The 25,487-nt window shown below is 37.0% G+C and overlaps 4 protein-coding genes and 1 long non-coding RNA gene across 7 annotated transcripts in view; 2 read left to right on the forward strand and 3 right to left on the reverse strand.

Moving 5' to 3' along the window:
- LOC107618421 (probable pectate lyase 18) lies at nucleotides 1,628–6,397 on the forward strand. Its single transcript, XM_016320479.2, has 4 exons — nucleotides 1,628–2,527; nucleotides 2,697–3,594; nucleotides 3,741–3,946; nucleotides 5,914–6,397. The coding sequence occupies exons 1-4, from the start codon at nucleotides 2,391–2,393 to the stop codon at nucleotides 6,167–6,169; spliced, it is 1,497 nt and encodes a 498-aa protein (XP_016175965.1). The 5' UTR covers nucleotides 1,628–2,390; the 3' UTR covers nucleotides 6,170–6,397.
- Nucleotides 8,423–11,678, reverse strand: LOC107619160 (serine/threonine protein phosphatase 2A 57 kDa regulatory subunit B' beta isoform). The gene is made up of 2 exons (XM_016321401.2): nucleotides 10,281–11,678; nucleotides 8,423–9,217 (listed from the first exon to the last, which is right to left on the reverse strand). The coding sequence occupies exons 1-2, from the start codon at nucleotides 11,445–11,447 to the stop codon at nucleotides 8,909–8,911; spliced, it is 1,476 nt and encodes a 491-aa protein (XP_016176887.1). The 5' UTR covers nucleotides 11,448–11,678; the 3' UTR covers nucleotides 8,423–8,908.
- On the reverse strand, nucleotides 12,491–20,102 carry LOC107617347 (protein RNA-directed DNA methylation 3). Of its 2 annotated transcripts, none has more exons than XM_016319095.2 (18): nucleotides 19,785–20,102; nucleotides 19,326–19,579; nucleotides 19,092–19,247; nucleotides 18,835–18,993; nucleotides 18,658–18,741; nucleotides 18,028–18,095; nucleotides 17,611–17,946; nucleotides 17,415–17,466; nucleotides 17,167–17,322; nucleotides 16,905–17,048; nucleotides 16,700–16,802; nucleotides 16,470–16,619; nucleotides 16,334–16,388; nucleotides 16,144–16,202; nucleotides 15,582–15,975; nucleotides 15,231–15,283; nucleotides 13,101–15,140; nucleotides 12,491–12,793 (listed from the first exon to the last, which is right to left on the reverse strand). In XM_016319095.2, exons 1-18 carry the CDS (start codon nucleotides 19,978–19,980, stop codon nucleotides 12,747–12,749), a joined length of 4,506 nt encoding a protein of 1,501 aa, XP_016174581.1. In that variant the 5' UTR covers nucleotides 19,981–20,102; the 3' UTR covers nucleotides 12,491–12,746. The 2 variants fall into 2 exon arrangements, with proteins under 2 accessions (XP_016174581.1, XP_016174580.1); XM_016319094.2 differs by having other exon boundaries at nucleotides 16,144–16,205.
- LOC110266408 lies at nucleotides 15,302–15,854 on the forward strand. Its single transcript, XR_002353769.1, has 2 exons — nucleotides 15,302–15,668; nucleotides 15,708–15,854. It is a non-coding gene; the product is annotated as an uncharacterized LOC110266408 (long non-coding RNA).
- The window catches only part of LOC107617348 (protein NUCLEAR FUSION DEFECTIVE 4), a 20,814-nt gene continuing 18,297 nt past the window's right edge, over nucleotides 22,971–25,487 (reverse strand). The window contains exon 2 of one of the 2 annotated variants that reach the window (XM_021111020.1): nucleotides 22,971–23,843. In XM_021111020.1, coding sequence (XP_020966679.1) covers nucleotides 23,130–23,843 — 714 coding nt within the window. In that variant the 3' untranslated portion in view covers nucleotides 22,971–23,129. Of the gene's footprint in view, nucleotides 25,141–25,487 lie in introns of those variants that run through there. The other variant, XM_016319097.2, reaches the window with a different exon arrangement.

Genomic DNA, 25,487 nt, shown 5'->3' on the forward strand with positions numbered 1-25,487 from the left:
TAAAGCATATAAGTATTTACTTAAATGGCTTTGGTTTAGTTGCGGTGACTGATAAATATGGGTACTGCCGTTTTGTTTTTGTGGATTTCTTTATTTTTGGTGGGGTAAGATTGATAATGATGAAAGAGAGCCGTTTTGTGGTGGAACTGAGAAGAGAAGATGAAGAAATAGAAAAGAAAAGAAGCTACTAGAGTTAAAAATCTTCACGCTGTAACAAGGGAGAACTTCTCATCCACGTGTTAATCATGCACACAAAACGTCACTGACATTTTGTGTTTTGCTGAAGAAGAAACTGACGTGGGTGAGATAACGGCAGTGACGTTTTCCTATTGCAGTCAGTGATCCCCACAACGGCGTTATACACATTTTTTTGGACATTTTAGTGGATTATACCAACCTAGGTTTAATATTAAAAATAAAAAACTCCTATAGGTAAATATATTATATCATATATATAAACTCCAATTTTATAATTTGTAAAATAAAAGGATTTTTTTTTCTTTTTAGGGCTAATAGGGTGAATCCACAGTTTTGTGTTTGCGTGCATTTTTTTTTTGTCTATCAAATTATTGGATTTGAATCCTCTAAATTTTGAATTTCATTTTAGAAATAAATATGATCTCTCACCATTTATTTCATAGGTGGGAACTAAGAAAAAATATAAGAGAAAAACCATTCAAGAATGAGAGATCACACTTTAACCTCTAAAATAAAAATTCAAAATTTAAAAGATCTAAACATTAATAAAATTTATTTAGTTAAATAATTTAATAACATATTTTTAGTCTATATTTTTAAATATTATTGATTAATTATTGATCTTTTAATATTTCTCAATACATAAAAAAAGCATATGAATCAAATTTAAATTAAAATTTTCGAGAATAAAATATAAATAGAAAGTCTTGATAAAAAAAATCTAATAAGCATAATTACCGAAAATATGATTCTCATATTGACTCTTATTATTCACAATTTATTTTGTATGATAGTTATTTATTTGTACCTATGCAATCATTTTGTAATTTTTTTTAACTCGGTCTATTTCTTATCCCACATTATGATTAAAAAAAAAAAACTTTTCACCATCCATTAGACCATTATTACTATTTATGTCATTTCATAGATTATGTATTGTATAGATAGATATAGATAGAAGACAAAGAAAGAATATTTTATTTTATTAAATAATTAAGGTTGACGTCACTCACTACCACTACATCTATGCTTAATTCTCCGATAAACAAAGGTAAATATTTTTCATATCTCGCATCTCTGTTTTTTGGAAAGAGATAGCTTTTCAATAAATTACAAATCAATCCCCCAAACATACTCTTTTTTTTTTCGATCCTTTGTCTATGGTTGCTCCTTTTCTTGACCGTCAAAGAAAAGAAACCAATTAAGGAAGGAAAATGAAAATCCTTGTGAGGAAGGGAGTTTGCATTATATTTTGAGTTCACTCTTTGCATCAAGAAATTAACTTGTCAAAATTGCAAGCTTGTGCATTCGTATCTAACCCAAATTCGTCTTAATCTTTTTTCACACCTATTCAAAGTGATGAATAAAAAAACAGGTAAAGTTTTTATCTTTTTTAGTCCTTTTTTTTTCTCTTTGAAAAGGCAAGGTGGGGGAGTACTGAGAATAAAGAACCTACAAAAGTTTCGCAAGGAATCTTAATCCACACATGATTTGCAAAAAAATAGAGACAAGGAGAAAAGTTAATTAGCAATAATAAAAAAGAAGCAGCTAATTTTGATGAAGAAGAAAGAAATAAAGAAGAGTTGGCTTCACTTGAGCAATTTGGATAAGTGTCTATAAATGTTTTTCCTTCTCAGCAGATTTCCTCTTAGATTTGATTTGATGAGAGATTATATGTAATAGCCGCAATGTGGCAGGAAATACTAGCAAGCAAGCAAGGCAAGGAATGTAAGTAGCTGAGAGACTCTGCAAGGGAGAAAGAATTAGCAAAACCCAAAGGAAACAAGAAGCTCTACCACTCCATTATTTTTTCTTCCATTCAAATAAACACACAAAAAATAAAAAACAAAACCCCTGTCCCCTGTTACTAAAGTAACTTAATTTTTTCAGTTTAGAATTAGAATAATTACTATTACTGTGTTTGTGTTTGAGATAGAGAGAGAGAAAGAAACCATTATTATAATAATAATTATTAGAATGTTGTGGTTTAGTATTAGAATTAGTAATATAAAAAGGCATTCACAAAATCCTAAGCAGTAGTTGGTAGTGCATTGAAGGGGAAGATATCTGAAGAAAGGGAAGCACTTTACAGAAGGAACAAAAAAGACAGAGAGAGAGAGAGAGAGAGAGAGAGAGAGAGAGATAAACCCCAAAACCCCATTGCCTTCTCCTCTCTGCTGTGATTTCAAAGGATGATTCTTCATATCAGCTCCATTCTGTTAATGTGGCTTCTGCTAAGTTCATTCTCTCCTCCAATCAAAGCTACCTTCAACCTCACCTTGCCCCACCAACACCCTTACCCTGAAGCTGTGGTTCATCAAGTTCAAAGGTAAGCCCTTTCTCAATTCAACCCCAACACATAAACATTGCCATTGTTATGCTAAACCAAAGCCCCATTTATAAAAACTTCATCTTTAGCTGCTTTCTCGAAATCCCAACACTAAAAGATTCAACTTTATAACATCTGGTGCATGGAATTCAATCCTCGCATTTTGCAGGAAAATCAATGCTTCACTTTCAAGAAGGGAGGTTCTCTCGAAAGACCAATCCTCCGCCTGTCTCACCGGAAACCCCGTCGACGACTGTTGGCGGTGCGACCCAAACTGGTCAGCAAACCGGCAGAAGCTCGCCGACTGTGGCATCGGCTTTGGACGCGACGCAATGGGCGGAAAAGGCGGCCAGATCTACGTAGTAACCGACTCCTCCGACAGAGACCCGGCGAACCCCGTTCCCGGAACCCTCCGTCACGCGGTGATCCAAGACGTGCCACTCTGGATCGTTTTCTCCGGCGACATGACCATAGTCCTAAAACACGAACTAATCTTCAACAGCTACAAGACGGTGGACGGTCGCGGCGCCAACGTGCACGTCACCGGCCACGGCTGCATCACGCTCCAATACATCTCGAACGTGATCATCCACAACATCCACGTCCACCATTGCAAGCCCTCCGGCAACACCAACATAAGAGCCTCTCCGACGCACGTGGGGTGGAGGGGAGTCTCCGATGGCGACGGAATCTCCATCTTCGGGTCACGCAAGATCTGGATCGACCATTGCTCTCTCTCGTACTGTACGGACGGATTAATCGATGCCATAATGGGGTCGACGGGGATCACAATTTCAAACAACCATTTCGCGCACCACGACGAGGTGATGCTGTTGGGGCATAACGACAAGTACTTGCCGGATAAAGGAATGCAGGTCACCATCGCTTTCAACCACTTCGGTGAAGGTTTGGTTCAGAGAATGCCACGGTGCAGATTGGGATATATTCATGTTGTTAACAATGATTTCACTCAGTGGGAGATGTATGCAATCGGAGGCAGCGCTAACCCCACCATTAACAGCCAGGGTAACCGTTACACTGCTCCCGCCGATCCTAACGCCAAGGAGGTACTGTTTCTTTAAAGTTTCAATTTTAGGGTTTTTTTTTTTTAATTGCTGTCCTTTCTCGGGAATGAGAAATTATTGATTCGAGTCTCACTGTGCGCACGCGCATGGGTGGCGCGTATAATCACGCGGCTCCATTAATGGTTCAGGTGACGAAGCGCGTGGACACGAATGAGGGGGAATGGAGCGATTGGAATTGGAGGACGGACGGGGACATAATGGTAAATGGAGCATTCTTTGTGCCATCTGGTGGTGGCATGAGTGCTCAGTATGCAGAGGCATCAAGCGTGCAACCCAAATCCGCCGTGCAAATCGACCATCTTACCATGTATTCCGGCGTGTTCGGTGATCCAAGGTACTCTCTCTGCCTCACTAACGGACATTAACTGTCCCTAGCTAGTAATAATGGAAAAAGGTCATTTTCGTCTTTTCAGTATCATCATTATCATTATTGTTGTCATAATTAACAGCTATATCGAATATTGTTATATATATATACACTCACTTTTGATGCTTCTTTCTATACAATACTACCTGGTTTTATGCTACAAAGTAGTGTGACATGGGTTAGGAGAACCAAGATCGGGATTACCAACATTAATTATAGTTAAAACACTAATTAGTAGAAAAATGGGAGGGGAAAAAGTAAGTATTTTTAGTAGCGAATGCACGTGATGATGATAGTAAAGGGTCATTGGACATTGGGAATCTATCTCTTCTATAGGGACTAGCTTATGGGCAGTGACCTTGGTTACAGTTCATTTGTCTTCATTCATTCAACCTTTTTTTATAGAAAGTTCTGATAAAGTTAAGGCATGCATGACCATCACTTTGTAAATCTTTTTTTCCCTTTTACATGATATTTTCACTTGGGTTGTTATTGAGCTCTTTAGTTATTAATTATACCCAACAAATCAAGTATATAGAAAGAGGGAAAAGGCCAAAAAGGACTGGAGTGTCTGGATCACAGCATGTGTGTATGAACAGGGTTGTAGTATAGCCGTATGGGTTGAAAACTGGGTTTCAGGGGTATTATGGGAAGATGGCTAAAAACTTATTCCTTTTTGTCTATCTGCTTTCCAGCAAGTAGAAGTGGGGCCTTGAATTGTATAATATATGTTCTTTATTTTTAGGCTCTTTTGGGGCCCATTTCTGATTAGACACTAACTAGTCATAAAATAAAAGTACCCAATGGCATGGCAATGGCAATGGCAATGTCACCTATTCTTAACCTTTTTCTTTATTGCTATTCAGTCCCTACACTTCTTAGTAAATGTAGTTTTGCATACTAAATTCACATTTTTCTTAGTGTTTATGAATTTCTATCTAGCCAATTAGCAAATGGGACCTATGTGCCAAGGAAATTGCTACATCTTTAAACAGAGAGATTACAATGACCCTTCATCTAAATTGGATTGTGAAGATTTATGGCTTTTGTTTTTTGCATGAACTATCAAACTTACAAGACTACCCTCATTGGCCATTACACTGACAAATCGTTGCTGCTTATTTAATGCTAACTACCTCTTAAGAATTATGTAAAGCCTGCAAAATTAGGAATTTGTTTCTTCCATTCTATACTTTATTGATTGATTGTTCAGTGACCTCCCGTTTTATCAAAATTTCAAACTACTCCCATAATTAATTTATTTCATGATTGACTTTGGTTTGCCTAAATTTGTTGAATCTAGTCATGCATGCTTCTTTCTATCTCACAAATGCACCTTATCTACTCTCCCTTTTTCATGAATGTGCTTTGTCTCATTATTCTCACACGGGTTACACTGCATATTAAAAAGGAACATCTTTTCCTACGTATGATCCACTCACTATTTTCCTTTTAATTAACCTTAATTTAAGGAGGCAGATATTAAGCATTGAAAATCTTCAAAAAGGTTAATAATATCACATCTCTTAGGTGTTCATGACTAGATTAATTAATTATATTCAAATTGGGATGTATTTGCCTTTATTAATTCTTTACTTCAAGTCGAAGCCAAAAACACACATTCACACAATATATGAAATATGATTGATGATTCCATGTAGTGAAGGGTCTAAACAAGATATGACCTAATAATACATAATATAGCAGCCTAGAGTCTAAACAAAACAAGATAATATATATTTGTCTGTGCCTTTTCTTCAAGTTGAAGCCAATGGCATATCTTCTATCTTTTATTTGCTGTTCTTTGATCACTGCTTTCATCATTATTGGTTATATTTTCTTTGTCTATCAATTCAGAGTTTCAAACCAAAAGAAATGTACTTTTCCTTCCTTCCTTTTTGAGTGCTTATGTTATGAGTAAATTATTGACACAGGGACAATGGGGACTTATTTCCCGGTTACACCGGAGGTGGGACCGTGACGAGCGCCACCAACAAGGGTGGAAGCAGTGGTGGGTCCAGCGGTGGCGATGGTGGGGACTTCTTCGGGATGATATTCGGCGGTGGTAGCAGCCAAGCAGCACCACCACCCTCATCAATTCTTGTATTTGTTTCAACATTTTTGTCCCTTTTAATTATTTTCATTTTGGACACTACCACCAACCATGCTATTTTATTATCATTATTATGATCATTATCAAAATACAATCAATTGGAGGTGGGAAAGGGATTCCTTTTATACAATCAAAAAGGATAGAAGGAAAAAAAAAATATATATAGATTATTGTTGCTACAAATTTCTCTTTATTTTTAAAATCAAGAATGTCATTTAGTTTGTGTTCACACAGCTCTTAGAAACACGATTAAAGTTGTATGTATAATTCCATTCCCAATTGTATAAATCCAAATCCTTCTAATTCAAATGCAATTGGTCATCGCTTGCATATCTTTTTTTTTTTTTTCTCTCTAATGATCATAAATATTTTAGAAACTTTGGCTGACCCTATACACTTAAATGTAATGTAACATAGATGAATGATGCAATATCAATAACCACCAAATAATTTTGTATATCCTAAGGTGATAAGGTCCACAGGAACCCATGAACTAAATGGTTGTCATTGTCTAGAACCAAAAGGGAACCTTGCCATGACTCTATTATTTGTATCAAGTCAATATTATTTTCATACCTAATAATTATCCACAATTAGTCATGAATAATAATATTAACGTAATTTGCGTCATTGTCAATTTGTCATGGCTGCCATCCATTGTCAACATTACTCTTTAATTCTTTAATATTATTATTATTATGAATAATAATGCACAATATGTTACAAGTAGTATTCTCAATAATTGTAATCATGCAGCTGATTTATTCTAACATATATATATATATATATACACATAATGGGGTCCTTAGCGCTAACCCTTTTTTATTCTACCTTAATATTTATCACTTAAAGCTGTACTCAAACCTGAAAAAAAGTGGTATGATGCATAGTTATGAAATCAGTGCAACAAATTTGAGTAGTTGCAAGGCAGTGTAATGAAATTCTCGTACCATTTGATTGGGTCTTTGGAGTTTGGAGGATCCACTTCAATCCCATGGGAAAATTTCTCTCAAATTGACCTATTCCCAAGTTGATCTGAAAACAGTGGAAGAGGAAAAGCAATGATAAAAGACAAGATAGGATATGAGTGGTTGAAGCGGCATTTTTTCTCATGGCATGTCAACTTCAGATCCCTCTCTTTATTTAATTTTAGTGTACTTTTTTTTCCTTTTTATTTCTTATCTATGTAATAATAATAATAATGGAATGCTTAACATGGCTTGTCTCCATATAACAAAGACTTTGTCAAAAACCGTCCAATTGGAGAAAATCTTCTTTCTATATATTCATGTGTCTCGGATAAAACATCTTAATTCGAACTAACTCTTTTTCTTTCTTTTTTTTTTCCCTCAAAATAATTAAAAAGAATTGTTCTCATGATTTTATAATAATAGGGTAGGGTTAGAGATACTATTATTGATAATGAAGTAGCTATTCTACGCTTCGAATTCCACATATATATAGTTGTTTGGATCATAGTATGCAACCAAGGATTGGTCCAGTCACCTTTTAGAAAGAAATGTTTCTATTACTCATATGACAATTTCTCAATTTTGTTACTATATATGATAAAGTGTGACCATAATTTTGAGTTATTATGTCAATGAGGTGATAAGTTTCTCATTAAATATACACAAAATATGATCCTATTCCGTCATCAAAATAAGTAGCTGGACATATAATAAAATATTTGTAAGGGAAATTTAAATAATAATAATAATAAAAAAAAAAACATATAAAGAAATAGTAGAAACTTTGGGGGAGGAAGAGACAAATAGACGGTGTAGGGGAAGAGACAAACAGACGCTTACACCTAACGATGTCAAATTTGATAAAATATTCTTCAAATTGTTTCGGGAAAAAGTGTGTAAACTTTGGGTTTGAGGAATGAGTTTAGTTGTAAATAATTTTGATTGTATTATTGAATTTTATATACACAAATTCATCGACATATATGTAGTTATGTACAACAAAATAAAAAATGCTTGTGTTCATTCACGAGTTAAGTTGATTATGATACAGTGCCTAACATGTAGGGTTGAGCTTTAATTTCACACACTTTTTGATAGTATTAGTGTGGCTTTTTCAACAAGCCTTGAATGAAGGGAAGGAAAAAAAAAAAAAAAAAGAGCAAAGAATTGAGCATAGCATAACCCAACAAGAACAAAAGTTTACCCCACTTCTTTTGTTTAGCTCTTTACCTTAAAGAAGACAAACTTTATGTTTCTGAATTCTGATAAAAGGATTCCTTCTGCAGCATTGATGAAAAACATTTACCAGTGTTAGTAATGGTTGTGGGACCCAACATAACTTTTGCAAATCTAATACTATTGTTTCATCAGATGACACATTTTGTCTTTGGTATTGATTCTCATTATAATGCTCTTGATGGTTGGGGTTGGACAGAATCTGCTTACATAATGGGTGTTCTGTTTCTTAAGTTCAGGGCATTGTAAAACAAATTTCATAGACTAAGAACCATTTCTAAAACTAAAACAACACAATTGATTGTACAAGTGTGTAAAAGAGCAATGAAAGATGATAGGTTTGTATTTACAATTAAGACTTCGATAAAGGATTATAATGAATGAAGCAAAGAGCAAAGAGGAACGCATTCAAAGGAAAACCGTGTGACCCTTGTTCAGTAAGGAACAGGGCTCGCAAGCTTGTTAATTTGCACATCTTGTTCACCACCCCTTTTTGTAATTAAAAATAAAATTAGAAGTTCTTCCACTCTAACCTCCAACCTCCAACTATGCAACGGTTTTCGGCACAACAACGTGTTAAAAAGAAGAGTTGCAGCACCAATACATGAATTAACCAATCACGGCTTGCGCAGCCACTGCTTCCAGTTGCTTCCATGTTAACTCCCGCTTCTCCTCCTGTTCTCTTGCCCCGGCTTCCTTCTCCAAGTACCGCCTTTGACATTCTTCAAAGAGTTCGGTGTCCATCTCCATAAACATTTTCCTCACGTTCACTGTTAGTCCATGCACTGCTTGGTTCCAGTGACTTTGCATGTTCCTTTCCAATGCCTCAAAGATTATTGGTAATATCACACTTCGATTCTGAGCTACTAAACTTATAATGTGTTCATTGTTCCACAAGTAAAGTGCTCTTTCAGCAATCTGCCAAGTATACAACAACAATTTTCAGAGACATGTCTAATCACTCAAATAGCATTGTATTTTCTCTGCTACAGTCAAATACTGGAATTTTTCATTAGTTAACCAGGGATGATATTATAATAACTAAGAAATAACACTGTAATGCATAACTAATAAAAATAAAAAACAAGGCCCTAAACTAACGATTGTTGTTAATCACAGCCAGGCCCATTCATTGAAAGAAAAAATTGTAACCAACTAAGGCCAAACTAAGGCATCATATAGCTTACTATTTCCCCATTGGGAAAAACAAATGCAAAATTATCCATATTGCAGATCACATGAGACACTCAAATGTAATGGATAATTCATAGATTCAAGTAATAAGAGATTTAACAGCAGGTCAACAAAAACTCTTCAGACATACTGAATATAACATTACCAACAAAAATGTTCAACCTAGTCCAAAAGTCAATAATAATATAACCCAAAGAGAAACTAATAAACAAAAGGAAAATCTGAGTCAATGCGTGTACTATTTCTTGATCTCTCTCATGGAATGATATCGACCATAAGCTAGTGTATATGTGCCCCTATTTGAGGTTTGAAAATATAAAGATCACACATTTAGAGAGATAATACAGTTTCATCAGTTTATACACTTTAGTGTGACTCAATTGGGTTGGAAGTTGGAACAGATCAACAGAACCAAAAACACTATCTTTCCAAGCTTATGTGAAACCTCTCCCTCTTTCCATTCTAGATACCAATCATACCATAGGCTACCCTCAACTCCTTCTGGCATCAACCATTCTTTTATGCCATAAACCAGTGACTATTATTGCGTATCAACTTATTCATTTGCTAGGATTGTTTATGTAAGTTAACAAAAATCCAACAAAAGTTACATAAAAATATGATAGCAGGCAATAATCCAACATCCAAATAGTTCTCAGCTAAATAGAATATCCTATCCACAAATGCAGAATACAAATGTATGTATGCAATGAGAACATCAACATTATCCTATTTCATAGAAGGTGCATCATATACCATAAAAATAAGTTGTAAGATGCTAACAGACCTGAAAGTGAGGACTATTGAGGCATTGCCCAAGCTTCCTGGAAAGAGAGATCATGCATTTTTGAAACTCAGCAGGTTGAGTTGACTCCAACACCTCTTCTAACTCTCCAAGAAAAAGAACTTCTTTCTGACAATTCGTTACCGGCCAGTACTTCAACATCCCCTTGATGACAGGTTCTGCCAACCTGTTATCTTTCTCAACAAACTGAACAATGCAATAAGCCAATTGGTTATGATATGTGTGCACCGATTTTGGCTTGTGAAGCGGTAAAAGGGCTCGAATTAGGAACAGTTTATGCTCTTCTTTCATAGGCAATGCAAAGCCATTAATGATACTTCCCAGAATCTCAAGAAGCTCAGCTATACCATTATGCCTCTGTGTTTCAAATATGAATCTATAGAACACATTGTTGATGGCTTTTCTTATGAAGGGCCTATGAACCATGAATTTTCCATATATGCGGTGAAGAATGGTTTTCAAATACTCGCGCTCACGCATGTCCTCGGAATCAAACAAGTCAAGCAACTTCAAAACAAAGATATGATCGATATAGCGCTTAGCATTCTTTATATCAGTCTCAGGTGACACAATGTACCTCAACAGAATCTCATACACAAGTTGAAGATGCGGCCAAGAAGGCTCCAAAAACGTGTCATCTTCTTCGGGATCACCGGTTTCAGTCGCCGTGTTTTCATGAGACGCCGGAGGCAAGCATCGGAAGATGTTCGCGGAAATCATCTTAACCAAATCATCTTGATTTTCGGTGAATTTGAAGGAGCCAGATTGGACGATATCAACAAGCTCATAGAGTGTTTGGCGCTTGATTCCAATAGCGGTTGCGTTCTTCGATGAGTCAGAGAAATCACACAAGATGCAACAAAGCTGAATTTTTCGGAGGAACAAGCTAGGGCGTTCGGAAGAAGGAACTTCCCGAAGTGGCGGAAGATGCTCGATTACGAGAGGACCGGGAAGAGGAACGGGGGTAGGAGAGGGGATAGGGTCGGAATTGGCGGCGGCCGGGGTGGCGGTGGCGGTGGCGGTTCGAGAGGCATGTTTCATAACAACTTCGTAGAATTGTTGTCCATTGGAGGAATTTTCATGGTGTCCCGATTTGGCAGATTTTTTGTGGGCGTGGGCGTGGGCGCGCTTGATGATCTTATTGAACATTATTCAGACAAGTTTCAGAAGGATTCAAAATCAGAACGAATTTGAGAGGGTTGCGTTGATGGGAGAAGGGAGAGAAAGGGGGGTGAGGGTGAAATGGAGTCGCATCGAATACCAAAGATTGGAAATTTGGATTGATGGCTAGCTGTTGCTGTTTGGAAGTTGGAACTTTGAAGCCCATGCCAGATGGATTATTGGGATTAAGGTTACTCTCTCTGTTATCACCAATCCATCTTTTCTTTTTAATTATCCATTATAACTGAAATAATCACTTTACGCTATCTTTGTTTCACTATTTTAGATTATTATTTATTCCAATTCTTAGTTCATTAATTAAGAGACATTAGGAGTAAGAGAGAATACCAACATGTACCAAATTTGATACTAAAAGGCATTAATAATATCAAGAGAATAGATCCTTAATTTTTTAATTCGAAAATACGTAAATTCTTGATTAATTAAAAATATAAGAACGTTTTTTATCTTTTAAAATATGAAACATTTAAAATTTTTCATCTAAAATATATAAGAACAAATTAATTGCTAAAAAGACTTAAAAATTTTGCGTTTTAAAAAAAATATATATTTTTGTATTTTTAATTAATCCAAAACTTATTTGTCTTCAACATAAAAAATAAAAAACTTATTGATATATAATTTCAAATTTTTTCCCTTGTTTTTCTTTTATATGTAATGTACGAAAAGTCAATTTTGTATGTTGTGAATTCATAATTTTTATAGAACTCTCATCAAATTTAGCCAATCTACCAATAATAATATTAATATTTTTTGGCTTACAATGTCCAAATAGTTGTATGAACGTTACAAAAGCTCGACAACTGGGTCTCCAGTCATTTGCATGGAAAAACAGCTGCGACAATGCCGTTCGGTCGTAAGGAATAACTATGGTTAACTCTATCATGGCAGTATAAATAACACTGAAAATGTTCGAGTTTGACAAACAAGTAATTACCAGCGAAACACTAGGCTGTTTGTGAAGTAAGTTTCCTGTTTCCCTACGCATTGACATGGGTTTAATAGGACCGTTTCCACAAGAACAAAGTAACACTAACAAGCATCACACGGGTTTAGGGAAGTATATTTCGAAACTTCCATTGCATAGCACAGCAAGGAGGATTAGTAGTTCATCAGATCCTTTTACAATGATATTAAACGGAAATAAGAACGTCATTTAGCAACAGATAGATTTGTACGGTTTTTTTCATATGGAAGATTTATAAACAAGCTATCACTGAACTAGAAATGCCTGAGCTCGTTTTCCTTGTATCAGTTAGACGATAATTACCATCCCTTGGCACCCCCATCACTTTTCTTGCCCCACGAGCCTCCTGCACCCACATACAATGTATAAATCACATGTTTGAGTGTACATGAGAATGAACACTGTGCGATAGTAAATTTCTAAAATTCAAATATTAGATTACTTGTAGAATGATTTGCAGCAACTTCTAAATAATTATGATTCCTAAAACCAGAACATATATCTGGTGTACTTGGATAAAATATTAGTTGCAGTATGATTTGCAGTTCTAAATTATTATGATTTTGTAAACCGGACACAAGTAATTTTGCACTGCAACAGTTTTTTTCATTAACATATAAATCACCAAGGATTGACCATTATTTCTTTCTTACCATCTCCTGGTTGATTCCAACCAGATGATTGTCCCTTCTCATCAGCATTGGATTGACCCCAGCCAGATGACTGACCCTTGTTATCTGCAGCACTGGATTGACCCAGGCCAGAGGATTGACCCTTATCTGCAGCACTGGATTGACCCCAATTTGGAACTCGGTCACCGGTTTCACTCCCTGAGCGAGAATTGGACTTCCAACCATTGTCTTGATTACTGGAGTTAGGTCCCTTATTCCAGCCACCCTCCTGAACATTGGTCTCTCCAGCAGTAGACTTTTTCCAACCAGAACTGTTGTCTCCTTGGAAAGTACCGCCGGCGCCATCTTTAGACTCATTGCTATTCCAACTGCCGCCAGCTGCCCCTCCACTACCTGAGCTCCAGCTCGACCATTGCTTAGTACTTCCACCTCCTTGACTCCAGCTCTGCCCATCCTTGTCACCACCTTCCCGGTTCCATGCCCCAGATCTGTTACTATTCTTCCATCCTTCAACAGTATCTCCGTCCTTCCAGTCAGAAGAACCATCCCCACCAGAATCCCGTCTACTGCTCCAACCTCCAGATTGGTCACCCCTTCCACGGCCTCGGCCCCCAAATCCTCTCTCTGATCCCCATCTGCCACCAGAACCTTCCCCATCTGATCTACCTCTGCCACCAAACCCACCACGATCTCCTCTCCCTGATCCCCATCTGCCACCAGAACCACCAAACCCACCACGATCTCCTCTCTCTGATCCCCATCTGCCACCAGAACCTTCCCCATCTGATCTACCTCTGCCACCAAACCCACCACGATCACCTCTGCCACGAAAGCCCCCACGTTCACCCCGACCACGAAAGCCCCCGCGTTCTCCCCGGCCACCAAAATCCCCGCGTTCTCCCCGGCCACCGAAGTCCCCGCGTTCTCCCCGGCCGCCAAATCCCCTACCTCTACCTCTAAAACCACCTCTGTCTGAGCCGCCTCTACCTTGATAACCACCTCTCCAGTTCCCACCACCAGCTCCTTCCTCAGAATTTTCATTTGGACCATCATTTTCACCACTTGAAGCATTTCTTGAACTCCAATTGCTATTGCTTTTCCAGTTGTTTCCCTGACTAGTATCACCAGATCCAGAATTCCAATTGCTCTTCCCCCAACTAGAATCTTGATTTCCAGCATCAGAACTCCAGTTGGATGTCTTGGTTGCATTTCCAGCACTCCAAGATGAACTGTTTGAGTTATTCTTGCCCCAGTTGGAATTTTGATTAGAATCACCAGATCCAGAATTCCAATTGCTATTGTTGCGATCAGAAGTCTGGTTTCCACTGTTTTCAGAGTTCCAGCTGCTTTTCTTGCCCCATTTGTTTTCTTGATTTTCAGCGTCGTTATGCCCAGAAGTCCAGCTGGAGTTTTTGTTTTCATTACAAGTACTCCCAGAGGAATTGTTATTCCAGTTGCTTTTTGTTCCCCAGCTAGAATCTTTATTACCATCACCTGATCCAGAATTCCAACTGCTTTTGTTCATTTCGGCGGTCTGGTTTCCACTGTTCTCAGAGTTCCAGTTGTTTTTCTTGCCCCAATTGGATTCTTGATTTTCAGCATTGCTATGCCCAGAACTCCAGTTCGAATTCTTATTTTCATTCCCAGCACCCCAAGAAGAATTGTTGTTCAAGTTGCTTTTTGTTCCCCAGCTAGAATCTTTACTAGGATCACTTGATCCAGAATTCCAATTGCTATTTTGCACTTCAGAAGTCTGGTTTCCACTCTCTTTGTTATGTGCATCACCATCTTGAAAAGATTTGGAAGTATTCCAGTTACTTTTACCGCCCCATCCGCAGGGTTGATTTCCATTTGAATCATTACCTTTATTTTTCCATTCATTATTATTGTTGTTATCTGCACTGCCAATTTTACGCTCTGCCTGGCCCCAGCTGCCTCCACCTTTTCCCCAGCCATCAGACTGATCTGGATCAGAAGCAACTGCAATCTTCTCCCCTGCAGCACCCCATGAAGAGTTTTGCTTTGAAGTATTTTTAGTTTCCCAAGAAGTATCTTCTGCACCTGCATATTAACAGAACAAGGACACCGTTGATGAGAAAGTAATTAAACTTGGAAGAACAGCTTGCTAAACATATTGGATTGAGTAATTACCCTTGGAACCAATATCATTTTCTGTAGACTCTGGTTTCTTATTCCACGTACTCCTGCAGATGAATATTATAAGACCAAGAAAAGAAAAAAGGCAAACAGAATTGGGATATAAAATTAAAAGGCAAATAGAATTGGGGTAAAAAATTAACACCCTAATCCAGATGTATGACAATAAATTAACTCCTCACGAATTTCTTAACCATTTGCTGGATTCCTGAAAAATATCTGGATTATATGCAAATATTCCCTTAGATAACGGAAAGCTCCGTGAATAATTTAGGCAGAATATATATTTAATTGAATATAACACAAATGAATCAAGAAGTTTGATTAATATCACTATGAAATAACCTTTCAGCTGAAGTTCCTCCAGCATTCCATCCACCACCACCACCTTCAGTCCCTCCAGCATTCCATGCACCATCACCACCAGCTGAGGTCCCTCCAGCATTCCAAGTGCAATCACCACCAGCTGAGGTCCCTCCAGCATTCCATGCAGCATTGCCAGTTGATTTCCCACCAGCATTCCATGCACCATCATCACCAGCTGATGTTCCTCCAGCATTCCATGCAGCACCCCCAGTTGATGTCCCTCCAGCATTCCATGCACCATCACTACCAGCTGACGTCCCTCCAGCATTCCCAGCTGATGTCCCTCCAGCATTCCATGCAGCACCCCCAGCTGATGTCCCTCCAGCATTCCATCCACCACCACCAGCTGATGTTCCAACTCCATCTAACCAACCTTTAAATATGCCCAGATGTAAAATCATCAAAAGCATGTCCAAAAAAAATGCAATGGTATTATGGTAAATAGACTACCGAAGTGTAATAATCAGACACATCAATCGATACTTTAATCAACTGTAAATAGAAAATGAATGATGTATATTAGAGAATCAGGGGTTCCCACCAGAGCCGCCTTCAGTACCCAGTAGATCAAATGGCTTCAATGAACTTGAATCAGGATCACTGCTGATATAAGAAACGTAAGCAACTACGAACAATAAATTACAGACACAATCAAAGCAATCAGAAAAAAGTAAGTTCAATCAGAAAAAAGTAAGTTTAAACATACAAACGTTTCTCAATCACAGGAATACCTTGTTGACATGGCAGTACTTTTCCCTTGAACCTCAGAAAGGTGCTCACATTTAACTGAACGAAAGAATTCCATGGAAATTGTTATAAATGATGATATAATATTCAAAAATCAAGAAGAAACAACCATAAACACACCTGTAAGAACCCTTTGCTGAGAATCTAGTTTGACAGTAACATCATAACGGCGTAAGGCAATGACACGACAGAGGTATCCCTTCAAAGGACCTATCCTAATTCTCAAGGTTTGACCAATAGTAAACATGTTATCGTTGTCCCCACGATTAACTGCACAAGAGATTGGAAAATCAGAATTCTGAATATATACGACTAAAAAACTAGTCAACAAGTCATGCATCTGTACAGACATTCACGATTGTTCTCTCTTGCTTGCCATGGTTTTTTTGGTGACAGAGGGGATCTTGGTGATGATGGCACATCATCAAAGACTGAACGACCCGGTTCACCATCCTGCATATATGTCAACATGCAAAAACATCAAGACTCAAACGGGGTCATCAGGAAGTCATAACCTATCAGGATACTCGTAAAGTGGAAGAAAAGATTTCAAACCTTTCCAGTCAAATCGTCAACAGTAAGCTTAACTTTCTCACACACATGAGATTTAGAGGTAAAGTAACCACCATTTTCTTCAAGAGATTCATCCCACAAAAAGAGAATCCCTCTGTAGATATGCCTAACAATGCCTTGCCTACCCTGGAAAAATGATATTAAGAAAAAAATTAATGAGGAAAAGAAAAACTCAAGTAGGGCATAGATATCCCAAAATCTACCAAACCAAGACCATTTTGCCTATTAGTAATAAGCATCAGACCTTAGATGGACCATCAAGAACACGGACAGTATCATTAGCAACTATAGTCTTATTGTGCTGATCTTGGGCACTGAATTTCAAATCAGAAAGTCCACTCTTTATTTCTTGTCGTTCGACGGATACAGTAGCAGGCCCATCTGCAGTCTCTTTTAAAATCTATGGCAAAGAGAAGTTAGAGTAGAAATATAGAATTATCTCATAAAAACAGATGATAAAGATCAAAAGGCTGCTATGAGTAACAATTGTACCTTGTATTTATCCTCTTTATCCATGGACACTATTACACCAAATTCCTTCTTGCTGCAATTGCAAAAATCCAGCAAAAAGAATGTAGCAAATGTTAAATTTTTTTTTTTTTTTGGGTGGGGGCTTGTTGTGGTTGGTGTAATTTATATCATATAATATCATCAAAATGGCAATTGCCAATGTAAAACAAGGACTTACCCTAAACACACAAGATCATACAACTCAAAACCATTTTCCACACCAGTACCTGATGAGCTCTCTCCTTTCCCACCTCCCTTATCATTCCTTACAATCCGTTTTTTCTTTGATTCACCATAAAGTTGAGAGAGCCACTCCAAATCTTTTGATTCATTGTTTTCAGATGGTCCAAACTTCAATTGCTCCTCTTCTGTTGGCACCACACCCCACAAATTTAGAGAATCTGGAGATACTTTTTTGTATACATATCCGTCCTTGAGCAAAAGATTATCAAGAACCTCGAAAACCTTGCCAGTGTCACGGTCACGTCTGATTTGTATAACAGGTCGGAATTCGCTGCCAAAGTTATTGAAAAAAACCACATAAGAGAAGTCATCAACAAGAAAGTAAACAAGTTATGAGTACAAAATTTATTACTCAAGTTCACTTGAGCTGATTAATCTTGGGGCTGGTATAGCAGCTTTTTGGCGAGAATACCCTCCACCCTGTAAAAATGAGGAAAATGTTCCATATTTAATTATATTTCTATACACAATAATAGGAGTATAACCTTTTTACACTCAAGCCCATATATTATGATATATCTTAGATAATTAAAGAAAAGTTGAAATAATAAATTGTAGCAGAATATTCAATAGTACACAATGCAACTAGGCCAAATATCATATTGAAAAGATAAAAAATAATGCACGCATTTCAAGATGGATTGCAGGGAAAGGACAGTAGTCAACATCCTGAATTCATAATTTCAACAGGTATTCTATTGTATTAAAGCAAGACACAAAACTCAACAAATTCAATAAGTTTTTCCACGAATTGAAGACTACATAGTGAATCCTCTCCAGTTCAATGGTTATCTATTTCACTATTTTTCCCTTGAACTCACCCCAACAACATGACACAATAAACATATTAGAAGCAGATACAAAATAACTATTAAGTTAAAACCGGGCATCTTCATAACTAAGGATGCATGGAATATTAAACAGAAAAGGGGAGAGAGAGAGTGTGTGTGTCTGTAAATCGTGCTAAAGCAGATCACATTACAAATTTCGCAGCCAATGCTTGTAGATCAATTCTTGGAACAAGCTTCACTGTAACCTTCTTGCGCGTATTATTAACAGCCACAACCTAGAAATGCAGAACAAACAAGGAGAATCAGCATTTTATGAGTCAGATAGCATCGTATAAATCCAAGACATTTCTCCTTTGTGGCACTAGTACCTGTGCTAAGTCCCCCTTGTAGTTACCACTTTTTATGCGAGCCCACATGCCCTCATTAATTTCAACTCTTCTATTTTGAACAGAGAACAGATGAAAAACTTCGTTCCTTGGAACAAGTTGCAATCGACTTACATAGATACCAGTAATCCCTTTACAAGCCTGAAATTGAATGTTGGAAATAACAACAACACAGTATTTAGCCAATGGTAGACACATTTCAACAGTAAACTAATCAAATTCCAACACTATGAGGCTACCTCATGTATATCATATTGCCTTTCAGCTTCAATGTACACAAATCCTTTCGAATGATCTACAGCAAAAGCAGATATTATCTGCAGCTTAGTGCCCAATGCTTTCAATTCAACAAACTTCTGCATCAGACAGAAAGCTGAAAGCCTCTCGCGCCCAACCTGCAACCAAATAATGTTTATGTGCCGTGCAATTTTCAGTCTTACAGAATAACAAAACCCAAGTTTCATGAGACATACAGTGCATTTGACTTTCCAGATGGTTGGAGCGAACTCCTTGACGCCAGAATCTGGATCAATTATTTTGTCATCAAACTCATCTCCAGCAAATGAGACGAACTTAGAATTTTGTCCATAGCGTTCCTCCATCATTCTATCAAATTCTTCTTCATCAATCACCTCTTCTTTGGGGACAAATGGAAGGTTACTGTTGCCTCCCTTAGGTTGTTCATTCATCCTCGGCTGAACAGTGTCAAATTCCTCTTCAAAAAAATCTGTCAGAAAAATTTCAGAAAATCTAAGATTAGAGGGGAAAAACATCCGTTTCTCAAAAATCTAGAACCATTTCTCAGCAAATAACCAAAATGTGAACGAAACAACATAATGTGGCCAAACCCTAGCAATTCTAACGAGAGAACCACGAGCGAATAAAATGTACGAGCATGAGAAAATGCGAGAAGGTAATTCCAATCCCCATACCATCGTCGAAATCGCTGTAGTCGCTGTCATCGCTTTCGTCAAAGTCCTCGGCAGCATCTTCGAAGAACTGAAGAACTCCACGGTTCTTCTTGTTGCGTCCACCGCCGGTCTTGTCATCGTCAACGCCGCGCTTCCGTTTGGCGGCTGAAGCTTTTCCGGCGACCGCTTTCCCCTTTCCCTTGTCTTTGATCGTCATTTCCGATGAAAATGCATGCAGAGAAAGTGTAAGTGGAGAGTGAGGGAGTGTGTGAATGAGAGTATCAAAAGAGTGAGAGAGAGAAATGAATAGAACCAGAAGCAAATGGCATCAGCTGATTTGTTGCATTTACACAATTACCCTCACATAGAACCTGAACGACCAACACCCGGCCCATAATTTTTTTGGTCTTGCGGCCCATAACTCTAAGCCCAACTTGATATCATACCTAACATTTTGTGTCATACACCCAACTTCCTGATAAAACCAATATACATCTATATAAGATCAAACAATCAAAGCCCATTTAAAAGAAGAAGAAAACTAATGACAAAATAAAAATTCTAACAAGCGATTGTATGAAAATTGACGTGACTTAGTATAATAGTTAGCCTATTAGTACGTTTAAACAAATGTCAAAAGTTCAAATCTCGTTTTATACATATAACTCCAATGTAATAATATCACTTTCCAATCTTTTTGAGCATTGAGAAATAAAATCATCACCATCATAAATTCAATGAGAATATCAAATTTCTAGATTTTGTGTGCGTGCCTGTGAGGAAAGAATATGGGAAAAATAGATAATGATGGTTGCACATATTGTGCCCATACAAATCTATTCTGTAATTTGTGTGGGATATATCTAATTATCTATCCTTTTCTTTACACGTACTATATACGGACTAAGTGCAACTATGCAAAAGATGAAACTGATATCTAATTATCTATCATTTTAAGACTTTTCTATATCTAACATGATGACCCATTCATCGATTTTTATTTAAGAAATATCAGGTTTTTCGAAAAGATATAATAATATTTAATTGTTTAAATTGTAATATAAACATCATTTTGCTGATGTTGTGCAGCAGTTCACATGTATGTGCATTAAATACATAGAAGTGTATGCACTACTTTTAGTTACCTGTTGATACTCAATTAAAGCTAATGCCTAATTTCCTACTCTCCTTTTGTGATTGCCATGCATTCAAGTTCATTTGAGTGGAAAGATCACTAATAATATCTCTACAATCTACATCCATTACGTAAACCAAAATAACATATATGACCGTTTTGGCAATGCACATCTTGACTCTAACTCTCTAACCATTAACACATTAACACAAGTACACAACTATGATGGATATGCGAAACAAACTTTGCTATTTTTTTTTTATTGTTTTTCTAAGCTCATTGTTACTAAGAACCGGGTTCACAAAATATTTTAAGTCTGAAAAAGAAATCAATTTTATAAACTACTTTTAATATAATTATTTATTATTTAAACTATTTTTAAAAAAAATTAATTAAGTTGTTTAACCAAATTAAATCTTAGTCTATTTTTCAATTTGTTTTTTGTGAAATTTTATTATCACTTGGAATTCTAACATTTTGTTCCTCTAATTTGAGCCATTAATTAGTATATACTCTCCTTTAAAAGTCTTTCAAATATGTGTGGAAAATTATGACTTAATAAGGTATCCGAAAGAGACTTTAAGTATGACTATTGGTTCAATGTGGGCTAGCCGGTTAGACAACTTGAAGAAAGAAAGACAAAAACAATAAAATAAAATAAAAATGTTTATTTATTTTGTACTTTAAGAATACATGTTATATTTATAAATTAAAAATTTATTATTGAAAATATAAAAATTTAAATTTTTAATGCGTTAGTTTTGTATTATTGAATAAAAAAAATTAAAATATTTTATTAATAATAAATTTATTATGTATCTTTAGGATACGTATTAGTTAAATCCAATAAAAAAAATCAGAAGAAGAGAAGGAAGAAAATTCTAAAGCATGAGAGATCACTGTATCAATCTGCGATGCAATAAACTATTAAGATAATCAATTTAATTCTTCAGCCAAAATTCGAAAACAACAAATGTTTGTGTGTGTATGTGTTCTTGTTAGTTCATTCCTATAGCTAGTTAATATATATATATAACTTTCTCTACTTTAAAATTCCTAGATCCAATTCAGTGATTTGATTTGTACTTTAATTTCCACATTGGGGGTACACACAAGAATTTAATTTTCTTTTTCTTTTTCCTTTTAAACATAAAAAGAATATAATCTAATCATATTCATACATCGTTTGTCATATCTTCGATTGATTACTCTAATAAAAATTAATCATGAAATGATCATGTTACATTCATGAGAAGATTATTTTTTCACGCGAGTATATATGTTCACATACACAGGTGGGAAAGGAATTTTCAAACTCATTGTTTATTGAATTTTGGCGTGTCATTATAGATAATATGGCCTCATAAACAGGGCTAGACACAAAACGCTTTTGACTTGTTGGTCTGAACGGATATAAAATCATCATTAATAATGCTGCATCCTTGATGTGAGTTAACGACTCATTAACCACCACTTAACCCGTAGGGCGTAGGCTGCTAGTTAAATATGTGTATAAGAATGGATAAACTACTAATTTTATCCACAAATATTTAGAGCATTCATAAATTTATAATCTACTTACAAATGTTTAAAGTGCTGATTAATTTATTACTTTTTTGTCAATTACATTTTGTGGATTTTTTAGAGACATTTAAGAAAATTAATATAATGTGTTTTATTATTTTTTTTTTTATCAATAGATTGGACAACCTCCAATTCTAAATACTTTAATAGATTGGACAACTTCCAATTTTAGATACACAATACACTCACACACTCCTACATATAGCTGCTGTCCAGTAAAAAAAAAAGGAAAAAAAAATATTTTGCCATTAATTTCCATATGATTGAAGTAAACTGTAAAAGAGTACAAAAAAACACAACGGTGGACCTACCTGTACTACCAATCACAACAAAAACTCACTAAATTATTTCTTCCTTCCCATGCCGTAGCGGCTTGGGAAACAAAATTACAAAACTATCCTTATGTTTAACTACTACCTAGCATTATGAGCATATGAAAAATATTTTTATATAAAAATAATAATAAAAATATTAAATAATTTTACACATTCAACTAAACTGTTAATAATTCTTTTTACTAAATTCCAAACCTCTAACACTTGTTACACTCAGTCTTCTTTTTTTTAACTGTTGACTATATCAGCAATACAGTATAACAATATACTAAGAAGAAAAATGAGTTATAAAAACATTTCTACCCGTCATGATCATGCCCCTACTTTAGTTCCCTGTCCATTTTCACGGCCGTTCTGAACCACAGTCATCTCGGCGGCAGCGGCGGTGCCGGGTACCTGAGTCTCCTCTTCTTCCTCCTCCACCTTGTACCTCTTATAAATGTCACCTTTATAGAAGCTATATGTCCTTGCCACCAAAAGAAGCGATACAATAGCTCCAGTAAAAGTAGCTACAGCAATTATAACAAAGGACATCTTGTAACAACTGGTCCCAAGACAATTCAATTCCTGACCAATCTTTCTTTTGATACCAGATTCCGCCAACTGCCTCTTCGCTTCTATGTCATACAAATGCCCGGTGACTCTCACATTAAGCACATACAATCCAATAGGACTCGCCATGCCTCCGAAGTTATACAAAGTTGAATAGTACTTTAAACCAAACAGCTCCGAAACAATGGCAAAAATCAAAGGCCACTGTGCTCCAAAACAGAATCCAATTATGACTGAAGCCACATAGAGACCATTAGGGACATTGAATGCTATTAGCAAGTGTCCAACACAAGACAAGAGAAGAATCATGGTGAACATGAGTGGTCTTGGGAATTTGTATTTTATTAGCACGTGTTCAGAAACAAACCCGGAGAAAACTCGACCGAGATAGTTCCATATACTCACTAGTGACACAAATGTGCTTATGCTTTTCTTTGGGTACCCAAGGGAGGTTCCAATTTGACCCAAGTTGTCGATTGCGGTTAACGTTCCACCACACCCACATGTTCCGGCGAAGAACAATATCAACATGTCTATGCTGAAGAGTGCTTGGAGAATGGTGTAGTCTTCTCCTCTCTCCGGTGGAGTCAAAACATTTTCCCACCATTTAGTTTCTTTTTCCACTCCGGTGACGAGTGCTCTATCTTTATTCTTTCTTTCTTCGTCAGCAGCTACTACTTTTACCTCCGGTAAGGGGTCACCGGAGGAATGCTGCTGGATCTGACGGATCTTATACTCTTCGCCAAAGAGAACAGCGAGAGGGAGGAGGAGAAGGAAGAGAACGATGGCGGCGCTGGCACCGTACTCGGTCTGATTGAAAGTGGCGTTCTTCTGAACTATGATCATAACCATAAGGAATCCGGCGAGGCCGAGGGAGATGTAGAGGAACTTGTAGAAGACGGCGAGCTCGTTGCGCTGACGAACGGGGTTCATGTAGCGAACGGTTCGGAGGAAGAGGAAGGAAATAGCAGCGGGAAGCCAGCCAATGAGAAGAATCAAAGCCTTGGAGTCGTCGTAGTAGAAAGCGTAGTACAACTGCGTGATGATGGCACCGCTTAATCCGACGTAGCCTTTCAAGATTCCGAGGACAACGCCGCGGCTTCGAGGGAAGTTCTTGACGCAGGTAACGAGAGAGCCGGTGTTGGCGAAGGACTGAGAGTTAGCGCCGATGAAGATGTAGAGGAACATTTGCCAGTGCTTGGGTTTGGGAAGCTTTGATGTGACGCAGAGCCATATCATGAAGTAGCCGAAGAAGTTCATGACGGAGCCCATGGCGAGGACCACCCAGGGAGGGGTGATCTCGTTGATTAGGCCGGAGAGAACGCCTAAGTTGGCGCCTAAGTCCTTGAAGAAGCTTAGGAGATTGAGGGTAGTTTGGTCATAGCCGAGGGCCGTTTTGATGTCGTTGGAGTAGAGGCCGAACATGTAAGTTGCTCCTGAAGCTGACATGATTAGGAAGGACGCGAACACCACGAACCACCGCCCTGTTATCACTTGCACGGTTAGGCCTTTCATGTCCGCCGCCGTGAATCCTTTTCCTCCTCCTGCTGCAACCGCCATAGCTATAGATAGTGCTAAGATTCAGATTCAGAGAGAGATAAGAGAGGGATTAATTGGTATATGTGTTGGGAGAAGTGAGTAATGAATATATGGACTGGCTGTGATAGTGAGAGGGACTCTCTTTTCTCATCATTGAGACTCTTTTCTTGACTTAGTTATCATCATACACATACATAGACTCCATTTTTAGGATAAAAAATTGGTGGAAACCATGTATGTTTTAGGCGAAAAGTCAGAAGGAGTCGACTTTACAATTGATTTAGATTGTTTAATTGGTTTGACTAAATTTTTATCTTATAATTTTTAACTATCAACTTTATATAAAATCAACTACACCTGAATTTTAAGTTTTGAAATATTATTATTTGTTGACTTGTACACTCATCTTGGCCCGGGTCGAATTTTATTAGTATGGCCTCGTTCCACGTAAGCATTATTTTTTGTCTTTATGTCAAAGATCTGCATTAAACCTATTTATTGGTTTACTGAAGAAATCAATAATCATACATTATTCAGTATGAGTTATGTAATATATACATTAAAATCAGTCCGTAAAAT

Source organism: Arachis ipaensis, chromosome B09, assembly GCF_000816755.2.
Source record: "Arachis ipaensis cultivar K30076 chromosome B09, Araip1.1, whole genome shotgun sequence".
NCBI classification, from domain to species: Eukaryota; Viridiplantae; Streptophyta; class Magnoliopsida; order Fabales; family Fabaceae; genus Arachis; species Arachis ipaensis.